Genomic DNA, 13,353 nt, shown 5'->3' with positions numbered 1-13,353 from the left:
TCAGAAATTAAAAATAAGAGCTACGTACACAATATCCATGGATATCCACTTCGTTAAGAGAGCTTTAAGAGGTGATTCTGTTCAATTGTAGACTCCATAATGTAATACTCTATGAAGGTACCTATGTAAATAATACAAGACACATATTGTGTATAGATGCTTACCTAATACATTTGCTCCATTGAATAGCACTAGTGGCACAGTTCCGATCCGGTTCGCATGAACTATAGGGCAGACGCAGGTGTAAGAACTGTTAAAATCATATTAAAATAAAATTATACAGTTCAAATTTAATTTAAATAAAAATAATGTTACAATTCGCGTTATGAATACAAACAATGGTAACAATAGATTTTTCAATAATTAGATCGTTTAGCGGTAACTTCGCGACAAGTCAGCCAAATTGTATAGTGGTGCATTTGATTAGATGCGTGTGGTTCGGGTATGCGTTCACAGTTGGTCACCTTGCAATAAGGTATGGTGGTCGCGTCGGGCGCAGGGCGAGAGTGGGCGACCTCATATAGCTTGCGCGGGAGGCGTTTCCTTTATTTGTTGGTTGTTCGCTGCGTGATAGTGACGTGAATCTCGCGCAGGACATCATGCGTGCATTGCTGGTGAGTCTCAGTGCCATGCCCTCGCCAAGGGCAGTTACATCATTAACATCATAACTATTTCATTAATTAAGTATTTTTGCAAAAAAAGTCTTCTGTGAACTATTGAATAATGTTACTATATTTTTTTAATATAATTATTTTAGTCTCGGAATATAGGTATAGATTTTTTACTAGATTATTCTAAATATTATTAAATCATTCTAATTTAAAAAGATATGTTCTTAATATTTGTTCAATTATATTAACACTCAATTTAATTTTACTTTTCTTAAATAAAATTTACCTTGAATGGACAATGAATCACAAAAAGTGAACTATAAGTAACCGTGCCCATATAGATACTGTAAGGACACTACTTTGTGAAAGTAACCGGACTAAATATACAAATGATTTCATTATCTAACCACTTGTTTGTATATCTAGTCACAACAAGTTCTTGGTTGCATTCAATGAATAATACAAGTAAATTAATATCTGTATAGAATTCAGGTCGATCATACAGCCGGCATTCGAAGTATGTATCGATTTCGCGGCAACCTTGACGGCGATCGTGATCTGACAGATCACAGCGCAGCCACACTCCACTGGCTATTACTCTATTACCTTTACAACATACCAATAAAAGTGCCGCCCTTATTAATTCACAAGGCGTAACTAATTGTTCAGTACTAACACATAATTTGGCAAGTTAGTCGTTGTCATGTTAACGGCTGAATTACGTAAAGCACGCAACTTACGGACAAATGCCTTGCTGGTTACGTTACCACACTGGCCCACTGCTATTAACAGGCTCGGCTTCTAGGCGTAGATACGGACTTCGATACGCATAACTTGTTATGTTTCAACAGTGATATTAAATTGTAGCCATTCACTGCAAAAAGTCCAGTTTGAAAACTCACTCGAGACACCGGTGTTACGAAGTAAAAGTGTAATAAATCTTGATTCTGAAATCGATTTACGATTCCATGAGAAAACGATCGAGAAATCCTTGCATTCTGTGAAAACCGGTGTCACACATCATTGCCGTCATGTAATAACTTCCAGGGTTAGTGAGTAGAGCAAGGCTTGAAAAGTTCAATTATACGTTGACATCGATCAATGACATTTCTCGAGTCAAAAATTACTTACGTGAACGAGTATTTCAGATTAGTCACGTTTTCTTTTTTAAGCAAACATACAGTATATGACATGTATAACTAATTGTGCGCCGCAATGGTTAAATGATTATTGCGCTATGGCAAGTTCGGACTCTTTGTGCGATTCGTCATTTGTTTCAGACATCGAGTTTCGGTAATCCTGATGTGCACATACCTCGTTATACTTGCAGGTACATTCGTACATAGTCAGTGTTTCAGCGATTGTCTCTTTATGTCACACGTACGTGCCTTGTGCTTACCAAGCGTGGTGACCACGAGACACACTTACTAAATAGCTAACAATGGTGTAAACACCTTGCATTTTGTCCATACATCTAGTACCTGCATACGAGTACATGCCACATTATGGAGTGATGTAGCTAAACAAAAAGATATTTTTATACATTTATAAATTACGGCTTATATTTGAATGCTTATGTTTTTCAACTGAATGCAATATTTTCTTTTAAACTAAGTCATTTGTGCAGTTTAAAGACAAGTTAAGTTACATATCAATCGAAATTATATTTACGAATTAGTTTCTGAAATAGCGATTTATTGGATGATAGTTAAATAAATGAGTACAGTAGTACACACACATTGATACTTTAGCTTTTTATACTATCGATCAAGTCTATAGACAAAGTATTTATAAAAGCTTTATTATTCGAAAAAAAAAATAGACCAATTAGATAACTTGACTTGTTAAGTGCTTAATCAGCAGTGCATAATTGTAACTCTTTAAATGCGGTCTCGAAATATTTTAAATCGTAATTTTAATGAACTTGCATTTTTGTTGACTAGCTGCAAACTTTCGTAAAATGTGTACATACATATTCTCATGTTAACTACAGTGAAAAGTGTATTCATACACTTCACTACAAAGTGTATTCATTCATAGTACATTAATATTTTTTACTTTATTGAAGAAATATAATCGTTAATTTATATAATAGTTGTTTATGGAAGTATTTAAGCGGCAGGCTCTGCTTACGCGGCAGTTTAATTGTCGCCCACCGTGCGTGACGGTTACGATGCACCAACTTATATGATGATATAGACATGCGAAGCTAATTAGACGTTCTTATCAAGTTATTATTCAATAAAGAATATAATCTTGACCGTTTCAGTGGATACACTAATTTTGTTTTTGCCTCTAACAAAAGACATCAACGAGTTGCACCTTTAACAATAATTTATTTTTGTTTGGAAAAAATATAAATAATTATAAATGCAAGATAAGAGTTATGTTTTAGATTATTTATTTTACACTAATAAATGACCACCTAGATAAATCATTTATTTATGATTTCCTTATAAGAAAGTACGTACCGTTTTGGCATGTATAGCGTGCTAGGCATTCAGTGTAAAGAAGTCTAAATATCTAACGTATTTCGATCTCGTGATAAGATAACCAACATTCATACATAACATTATCATATAATTTACGACAAACAACACCGACTCGCTGAGACAATCAGATTTCGATAGAATCCAATCCATTGACGTTCAAATCAATTTCACCAACTAGCGGCATAACAATACTCATCTCAATAACATTTTATAAGATTTGTCTGAAGCAACCTGACATTTATTAGATAACGCAACAACAAAAGATATTTAATGTACAAAGTAATTGGCGGCTACCTTTCAAGTAGTAGTACTATTTCAGTTGTGGGAGCGAGTCAGCGCACTAGCCAAGGTAGAGCAACGTCTCTTTCCCTCTACTATGTATAGTGAGGCATGCCATTCCACAGTCACCTTGACTTGCGGAAGCGTGCCACGCCGGGCGTCCTTACCACTTTCAGATCTGTCTGCTCCCGCCCTAAGCTGAGCTTAAATTAAATCTCAATTATGTTTTAATGAGTTATAAGTATAAGGACCGTGCCGCATATTTCGAGGCGGAAATGTAGAGCAATGCAGTCTACAATTTATTGATAGTACAAAATTTGTACTTAAATAGTGGTTAGTGGTTGCATCCGTATAGAAGCAACAAACATTTTGTTGCTTCTAATGTTTGTTGTGTTTCTTTTGTTTTAGTCTTTTCCGTAAAGGCAACTTTGAATAACATCAGAAATTGCTAATTTGCGGATTGAGCGAAGCTATTGTCTTTTGGGCGTCATTGCAAATATCAATACATTTTAACCACATCGTCTTTTGTTTAAATAAATCTTCACTTAAACGCATGAGTTAACTAAAGGTCATTAACTACCTATGACACTAGAATACGTAACCCTTATGTAAATAAACTTGAATCCAATGTGCATTTATAAAGGCAAATATTGCATGCCAAAACAGTGCTTAATATTACTATATACGACTTGACACCGATTTTTATCATGGCTTGGTCTTAAATATTCATGAACTTTATAAATAGCTTGATTGTATGAGTCTCATTAACTTCTGAGTGCACATTTTGTTCATATTTAACGACATAAACAAAACACATCATGAGAGGATTGAGAAATGTGACGGATAATGTGTCTCAAAGCTATAGAAATGGTTTTTGCCGCACCCATATCTTTCAAATCATCACAAATACAGCACAGTACACGTCTAGATCCCACAATGAGCCGAACTTTCACGGCCGCAAACAATCAAGAGTTTCCTTATTTTCTAAAGACATATAAGTACTTAGGTAATGCGATTTCATTAAGCAGAATCGTATATCCGAGTTGTCGAGTCATTAGCGCTATGATTGCTGTCTGCAGTGTCAATTGCGTACCCTTCCGTGTTGGGTTCAAATCGAAATATGGTCGATTAAAATCGGAAGTCGTTACCACCTGCAGTTTACCTTTTCGTTTTTGACGATAGAATTGTCTGAATCTCCGGATGTGGGAAATATTGTAGATTTTATTCCAATAAATGGCAATTTCACTTTCTTAACGTGTACTTTTAAGGTCTTACTACACTTTTATCATGTTTAGAAACGTTTCGAATGCTTAAATTATATTGACTTTTAAAAATGCCGTTTATCTCCACTCTATATGCTTCTTATTCATGCATATCATAAACACGCAACGTATTTCAATCATCACATACGAAACCGAACTCGAAACTAAGTTCAATGTACTTATCACACCAACACGATAGTAACAATGAAAATATTTTTGAAGGTATTTTATTGCATTACATACATCGATTTATGAAAGTGGAGTGTGGGCCCACTTGCCCAGTCATTTGCATGTTGCGACAATTCACAAGACACAACGAGTTACTGTCTCAATATGCCAAACTACCTCGGTCTCGTACTTACTGCCGACAATTTCACAATAACGTTATGATTGTAGATGATTGACCTACATAAATATATAAAACAGTCACCTGATATGTCAAATAAATGGCCAATAAAATGTTTGAGCAATAAACTTAATTTATTTTAATTGCTTTTATAAATTTACAAAAGTAGTTAAAGGTTACATTAAATTACATTGAAACTTATTTATGTTTAGTGACTTATGTAATAACTACAACTAAAGCCGGTTTTAAAAATCTAAGTAATCTAAGTTAGCAGTTCTATATACTCGAAACACCTATCAGAATCATCACCTTTTCAAAACATATATTTTCCCGCTTGCATCTGATTTAATAATTTCATAAACTTAATCATCAGTAGTTGATCCGATTTGATTCGGAACAATCATAGTGTTTACGGTCACTTAGTCATCGCTTATGATGGCTAGGTATATCGACTTACCATATATTACAACAATATATACCTAAACTTTGCTAAACATCATCTAATGATTTGGACTTTTGGAGTAGCACCTACATACAGTTCATAGGAACATGAAGTCAAGAAGTAGTTAGGGACTTAAAAGGTAAAAGCTATTTTTCCTTGGATAAGAAAATAATTTCAAATGGTTAAAAGGGAAAATATGTATATCATTATAAGAAAAGGGTTGCATGAATATATTCTTACACAAAAATGGTTAAACACAATTACTTTATGAAATGCTTGAGAATTTTCGTATTATCTTTATATTTTGTCTTGTTAAACTTCCAAATTTTAATAATAACTCTGTTTCTCTCCACCCCGTTTTGCGAATACGTATTTTCGGGGCTCTAATGTCAGTTCAAAATTATCATGTCAACTAAAGAACTGTAGAAACCGACGTCAATACTTAGCGTTGGGGTCAAAGGATTAAGTAATTCCATGTAAAGTATCCTTGTCAATAGTGGGTGAAAACTTGAGAGTTACATTCCGCCAATTAACGAAACATTAACATGCATTTTGCATAAGTAGTTATCAACAGAAATACTTCTTGTAATTACCTTAAGCACGATAAACAACAGGATATTTTCCAAATTGAAACTACCGTCGCGAGATAATTGAATTCAACGTAACTGAACATAATTGAAAGTGTAGAACGAATCTAAAGATTATTTATATGAACGTACTGTGCCTGTGCTAAGCAACGAACAATTAAAGCAAGACTTACCACCGTAGGAGCAAGAAAACACTTTACACTAAAAGTATTGGCATCTCTTTTCCGCTACATTCCAAAGCATAAGAGCTAGTAGTAAGATTACGGGTCCGTATCCAAGTAGGTTCGTTTAGAAATTGTTGTTTCGCAACGTAATCATTACAAGTAGATAAGTATCTCTGTATACCACACAATAGGATAAGTTTAAAGCTTCGTCATAGGTGATTGCATCTATATTAAGATTTATGCAGGTGTTATTTAAACCGCATAACTAATTAGTTTGGAAGATATAGAACGAGGCTCACAAGACTGGAAAGTATGTCAGATTAAAGAGGTATTTACTAGGAGGGCCATACTTTGAAAGCGCGATAGGTACTGTTATTTAATAATTGACTTCCAAACTATCGAAATTAGTCTTTTCGTAATAATAAATTGATCCTATTGTAAGATGTATCTATTCACGAAACGCGTCTCATTATTAAATCAAATAATAATTGTATTTTTTTTTTTTTTTTTCAGATATTAACGCTGTGTGTCATCACAGCATACGCTCAATATAATGACTCACCAGCGCCACCACGACTACAAATTCCTGGAGCGATTCCAGTAGGTCTGCCAAGACAAGGGGGATTCAGACAGGGTCGCCTGCAGGCTGCTCCGGTGCCCGGCGGACCCACCAGGATCCGCAGGCCGGGTCTAGCTAGGCCATCCTTCAAATCTGTAGATGCTTCACCACGGCCAAACCTTCAATCCCTTGATGAGCCCGCGAAGCCGGTCACGGAAGAGCCGGAAGACGAATTAGAAATTAACACACCAACAGCTTTTTCACCCAACATTATCTTCTCCACACAAGAACCTCAAAATGATTTCTATGACATTACGACCACCTCTCAGCCCAAACCTCCAATTGTATATAACCCTTCTCCTTACCCACAGTCAACACCATCGACCATTCGACAGCCACTTGAACCAATCAAACCGACACAGTACAGACCGCTGTTGGCTCCCCAAGCCTTCAACCCAATCAGAAACGAACCCATCAACAAACCTCAGCCAGCGAGGCTACAACCTCTTTCAAGCAGACCACAGAGGCCCTCGTTCAGGCCTGAGCCTAAACCATTCACTGAAGACGACGAGGCACCCATTCAGCCTGTAAGACAGTATTCACGACCACAGGAACCCATAAACCGCGCACCGGTTAAAGCACCTCAACAAAAATACACGCAGTCAAGCCAGAGAGAAAAGAAACCAGTAGCACAAATCATCCGTAAATACAGAGATGAGAACGAAGACGGCAGTATCACCTGGGGATTTGAAAATGACGACGGATCATTCAAGGAGGAAACGATCGGAGTTGATTGCGTCACCCGAGGCAAATATGGTTACGTTGATCCTGATGGACTAAAACGTGAATACAACTACGAAACTGGAATTCCTTGTGACAAGGCCAAGGAAGAGCAAAATGAGAAAGGTTTCGTAGACTATCAGGAAAATAAGGCTGTTTTACCTAATGGCATTACAATTGATCTCGCTAATATGGGCAAGAAATCCAAGAGGCCATTCAGATCACCTGTAAATCATTAGTATATAAGATTACATTAAAATATATTTATTTTAGGAAAATCTAAATATAAGGACATTTTAGTTGTCTTGTCATGTGAGTGTTATCTTTGTCATAACATTTCATAGACTTCGGGTGGTTTCACTTGTGCCTTGAAAATAAATGAGAGAAGGAAATAAATGAGAATATTTTTAAATAAAAACATTATTTTCATTTCCACTGTTTTATGTTACCTTTCAATAAAATGTGTACAAAATGCATAGATCCATTTACCAAATTCTGAGGTTTAGTTGTTGACAACACACAAACTATTTAATCACCTATTTTAAATCTTCATACTTAGATATAAACACTTTAGAGTCATTTAAGTTTTATTTAATATTAAACTTACTTAAATCTTACAAATTACACTCAGTATTGACGATTATTCATGTAAGGCTGTGGACGTCTCATTGGAGGAGGCATTCTGTTTGGTGGTGTTATTGATATGTCCAGATAGTTCCCAATCTGGAACTTTACTTGGCCTAATGTCTTGTTATCATCTCCTCCACGCTGCCCAGAGCAAGTGACACCAATCTCTCTCATGCGGTATGTGGGTGACCGCATATCAGGGTAGACAATTGCAAAGTCAAAATATGTGCCCTTACGTCTGGTGTCCGGATTTACTTCCTTCACGAGTCCAGTCAGCTCTCTAAGAGTAGCATCCATCCATGTGTATATTTGAAGTTCATTCTGAGGAACATTTCCTCTTGCATAATCTCCTGGCGAATTGTGACGTCCAGTTGAACAGAAGACGCGAAGTAATAATGGGCAAGTCTGTAACGTGACAGATGCACATGATAGAGAAGACAACATTGCAGAGTTTAAAACTATGATACACTCATAATACAAACTAATTTATCGGTTTAAATTAATTAGCTCAATTTATGTCTTGAAAAGTTAAAGCTAGAAATGGGATGTTATTTTAGTAGCAATAAGCTCAAAGTCGAAGCCTACCTTTTCTCTATCGACCGGCTTCTCTGCAGGCTTAACCTCTTCGACAACCATGGACTCTAGTCCAGCCATTTTTATAATAATCACTTAAAACAGAGTTATCACCTATAATATTTTTAGTCAAATAAAGATTCCTATATACAGTCAAATATAATCGAAATTTAAATCGAAAACAAATTATTACTTTGACAAATAAACATGTTAATTCCGATTTGTCTATAGTCTCTAGTTTTGATGTTACATTCTGCAATGCAATCTCTATCTTTTAGTTTTTAGTCTATGACAAAGGACGGAATTAATGAAAACTGACGAGAAGAATATTTTTGTAGTTTTATTTGTGCAATATAAAAATGTTACTTTCAGTTTTCTAATACAGAAAATTTTACAAGTGAGGACAGGATTAAAATTGTAACTGAGGTTTTAATACTCATTATTTCATATTATTAGCTTAACCGATTAATTTATTTTTGTTTCAAAGGTCCTTTAAAAGGAAAATGGTCGTCAAAGTCGTTGATATCATTTTAGTAACTTTTTTCTTACTGTAACATTATTGTAAGTAAAATTTTAGAATAGGCTCCTGTCACAATGACATTTACTTTGACAGTGGAGTAGTCGCACTAATCGATAAACTAAAAAATAAAAATATTCCGTACATGCGTACGATAATTGTTGATATTATGCTCTCTCTGAATCAATAACTGTTATTAGTCGTCAAAAATATCTTAAGTGCGTGTTTGGTTTCGTAGTTAGCTTTGTCTATAATGTCTCACAAGGAGGACGAAGACTCATTTCAAGAGGACGACGTTTATATCAATCCAGAAGATGGAATGCCAAACGTTCACCCTAACATTGCAAATTTAGAGCAAGAGAGTGATGTGCAGGATGAAGTCGATGGTTTCGACGACCTGCCAAAGTCCGTGATCGTCACCAACATACACAGTGACGTGTTCGGTGATGAGAAACTAAAGAAAGGAATGGAAGATTTATTCCGAACCTTTTCAGATAATATAACATTTCAATGGCTCCGCAGTTTTAAACGTTTGCGAGTGAACTACGACAGTCCCCTGGCAGCAGCAAATGCTCGCGTGCAACTGCATCAGTATCAATTTCATAACTCGAGCATCAACTGTTACTTTGCGCAGCCGGTGACGCCTGTTTCGTTTAAGAATCTGAGACCTCCAGCTCCCGTCAAGCAGTTTCTGATCTCACCTCCATCCAGTCCTCCAGTGGGCTGGGAACCACGTGAAGAAAATGAACCTTTAGTTAATCATGACCTATTGGCAGCACTGGCAAGTCTGGCACCAGGAGAGAGCCATGAACTTCATGCACCAACACCTACACAGCCTGCTATTATTGTGCATACTGCTATGACATCTGAGCAAACTCCTATTGTAGCAAAGATACCTCATACTCGTTGTCCAGATTATTGATACAGATGCCTTTTGAATGAATCTAGTGACTTTATGAATTAGAGTAGTAAACATGAATGCTTTTTATTCAATTGCGTGTCAATTTTTATGACACGTCAAGCCAAAGGCATGACACCCGTCTTAAAGTGTTGGCTACAAAATTAAAGCTCTAGTGAAATGAGCTTTTGTTTGTTAACAATGTTAGACTAATAGTAGTTTTGCTTGTTGAAATGGATATTTATTTAACAGAAATTACACATAATTAAATTGGTGCTATGTTTTATCAAAGTTTTTATTAAGATTATTGAATACTAAAATTGCTTATTAACAATTTAGTTACACAAATCATTGTCATTACAGATAATTGAAATAATAGTTCTGATGGTGGTGACAACAAACAAGAAATGATTATTATGTTATATACAGTTTACAAAATGAGAAGTATTTACTGACAATTGTTGAAAACATATCAGAAAAGCAAGCCTTCCAAATATTAACCCCATTAATGTAAGGTTGCTCAAAGAATTATGTTGTATTTCAATATTGATTCACTCATTCATTTCATCTTTTCAATAGTCTGGACACACTTGTTCCTGTATTCTTAAAAAGTAAGTCTATGGAATCTCCCTTAAAGGTTTCTTGATTTCAAAATTGTTAGTATAATTTTCTATTAGAGCCACCTGGTTGCTTTGTTTTCTCAAGACAAATACCATGAGATCTCATCTGCTTACATTTAAGCACCTTTGATTGTAGAATTGATTCATGCTTAACTCATTCATGAGTTAATGTAGTTCATTACTAACTGTATTGTTACTTACCTTAAATTTTAGTTATATTTTTTAAACTTTATCTCTTACCTTGGCTTCAAATTTACTAAAGTTGTATTTATAAAAATTAATAGTGTTAGAATTTTGTGATAATATATCTAAATAAATGTTAAATTTGTCATTCAAGGGTGGGTACATTTGCCTAAGGAAATATTTGGATGGTTCAATGCAAAAAAGAGTTCTAAATTCAAAATGGTTAATCAAACTCAGTGGATATAAGTTATATTATTATAAATTTGCAAATTACATAATTTGTTTTGCAAGTTTGCAAGCTTGGCAGTACCTACTACATAATTTTGCGTTATTGCACCTCTAACCTATCTTCATGGACTACACAGAATTGGTAACTTAACATTCTTTCTTAAATCAAGTTTATAACTAAGTCTAGTTAAACCTTCACTATTTCAGCATAAGCTAATATTACGGTTATTCTCAAGTCTAAAAGGCCGACTTAGTCAAATCGTTAAAAACTAGACAATTTACAAGTCTGTACCAGTCAGATCATGTTAAGAACTTCTTCAAATAAAAATGTTCCGTCATGTGAACGTATTGATAACATATCTTCACTAATTAATTTATCGTCGCCTTGATCGTAATCGAAAAAAATATTAAAGACAAACAAAGTTATAATAAACAAGTTTATTCAAATTTACAATTAATTGCTAAAGCATTGAATCATTCAAATAATCAATAATTTTAGAAAAACAAATTACCTTTTTCAAAATATGTACCTATTAATAGAATTAATATTGTTGTAGTTTTTATAAACATTTTACAAGTATAGAGACTTGGCAAGCTTTTGGGATGTTGTATCGCTAAAGATGCAATCGTAAAGTTCCTTTGTTATTTTTAGATCTATTTATTTAAAAAGAAATGGTAAATTGGCACTGCACAGGCACTATTTGCAAAGGCCACATGATATTAGAGAAGAATTTAAATGAACCATCTAACGCATTTTCTAGTTTTACGTACTTACCTAAGTTTAGGTAAGGCAATTAGAAGTAGCAGCAAAATGTAGATTAAACTAATAAAAAAGACGTGAAGTTAATTCATCGTCAGCGTTGCGAATTATCTCATTTTGACTAAGGATATAAATAAGGGTATCTGTTTGATATTGAAGCGTTGAACAAAATACTTATTTTCGATATGTTATGTGTATTCCTGTTTGGCCAATGTGTTACGAAACAGTTCCTGGGCCGGCCAAATCAAAAACTTACCGAACCTAGTGTTGGAACTTGGACTTGTCCATTGTCTATCTACTTGTCATTACTCTGAAAGTACTTAATCATTAACAATAGTTAATTTTCTTGATCTGATTCCAAAAGTATCTTTTTTTATCTTGGTTTATTGCTTCTACTATCATTACGTTGTTGTGATAAGTGCTGAATATAATTTATTCTTACTTTTATAACTCTCTCTCTTTAGTGTCGAAAATCGCCTTTCTCCATATGCCCTATGCGTATAAAATTCGTATAATCTCTATATTTTTTGTCACATCTACGTTGTAAACCGTGAACAATGTTATCTGGCTGTGTTATAATTAACAATGTATTAAATCTCTTAACTTATTTTCTGAAAATTGAAATTAATATTGTTGTTATTCAAATTTGTGACGAAAAGTAACGGAATGACCAATTTATATACAGATTCGTTATCTCTGTGAAGATGATATTTTTTGTTAAATATTTGTTATACATTTGTTGAACTACCGACGACGTTAAATTAAACTTTAGCAGCTATCTAGTGAAGTCCATGTTATATTGGTTTTATAGCTGATTCTTAAATCGTGAAGTATGGGCCGTTGATCATTCCAAGTATGCTTTTAGCTTTAGTTTTAGTGTTCCACGAAATAAAGACAACGGCTCACGAGATAATTACCGCATCAATATGAAGAAGTCATTTTAGACAAACTCATTCAGGACTACGATTACTTCACGTTAAAAGAATCAGCTGTGCAATCTAAAACGATATTTATAATTGGCTAAATTGTATGGCGCACTTAGTGTCGAATGCAAAACAATTTGTGTAGTCTTTGTTTCAACCAGATTTGATAAAAGCAAGCCGACCAAAGAGAATTTTACAGTATAATAATGTTATCGTTGTGGGATTTTGTCTCTTTGTACTTAATAATCTGGCACCATCTCTGTGTCTCATCTAGTAAGTACTCTTTTAATGTTCTATGTGTACCTCTCCTTGTACAGTTCAATGTAAAAGGGTTTTTGCCCACTCGTCGATCATTAATGTTTACTGCTTATCTTCTATATGTTCATTGTTCATGCATCGATGTATCAACTATTGATGTTTTTAATCTCACTGTGATTTCATTATTGTTTTGGTGTAAATATAAAATTATATTGAGTTTTACATCGGTCTTTTAATATCGTTC

The 13,353-nt window shown here is 34.5% G+C and overlaps 3 protein-coding genes across 3 annotated transcripts; 2 read left to right on the top strand and 1 right to left on the bottom strand.

The window, feature by feature from the left end:
• The first annotated feature begins 431 nt into the window (after window positions 1-431).
• On the top strand, window positions 432-7,940 carry LOC113498123 (extensin). Its single transcript, XM_026878060.1, has 2 exons — window positions 432-614; window positions 6,697-7,940. The coding sequence occupies exons 1-2, from the start codon at window positions 600-602 to the stop codon at window positions 7,759-7,761; spliced, it is 1,080 nt and encodes a 359-aa protein (XP_026733861.1). The 5' UTR covers window positions 432-599; the 3' UTR covers window positions 7,762-7,940.
• Window positions 7,941-7,945: 5 nt separating this feature from the next.
• On the bottom strand, window positions 7,946-8,958 carry LOC113498124 (histone deacetylase complex subunit SAP18). Its single transcript, XM_026878061.1, has 2 exons — window positions 8,735-8,958; window positions 7,946-8,554 (listed from the first exon to the last, which is right to left on the bottom strand). The coding sequence occupies exons 1-2, from the start codon at window positions 8,801-8,803 to the stop codon at window positions 8,150-8,152; spliced, it is 474 nt and encodes a 157-aa protein (XP_026733862.1). The 5' UTR covers window positions 8,804-8,958; the 3' UTR covers window positions 7,946-8,149.
• A 347-nt stretch (window positions 8,959-9,305) lies between these two features.
• LOC113498356 (protein sarah) lies at window positions 9,306-13,331 on the top strand. The gene has a single exon (XM_026878352.1). It carries the CDS (start codon window positions 9,493-9,495, stop codon window positions 10,159-10,161), a length of 669 nt encoding a protein of 222 aa, XP_026734153.1. The 5' UTR covers window positions 9,306-9,492; the 3' UTR covers window positions 10,162-13,331.
• Window positions 13,332-13,353: the final 22 nt, after the last annotated feature.

This window comes from Trichoplusia ni, chromosome 10 (assembly GCF_003590095.1).
Source record: "Trichoplusia ni isolate ovarian cell line Hi5 chromosome 10, tn1, whole genome shotgun sequence".
In the NCBI taxonomy this organism is placed as follows: domain Eukaryota; kingdom Metazoa; phylum Arthropoda; class Insecta; order Lepidoptera; family Noctuidae; genus Trichoplusia; species Trichoplusia ni.
The sequence above is the reverse complement of the archived record's forward strand: the minus strand, read 5'-3'. Positions and strand labels throughout refer to the sequence as shown.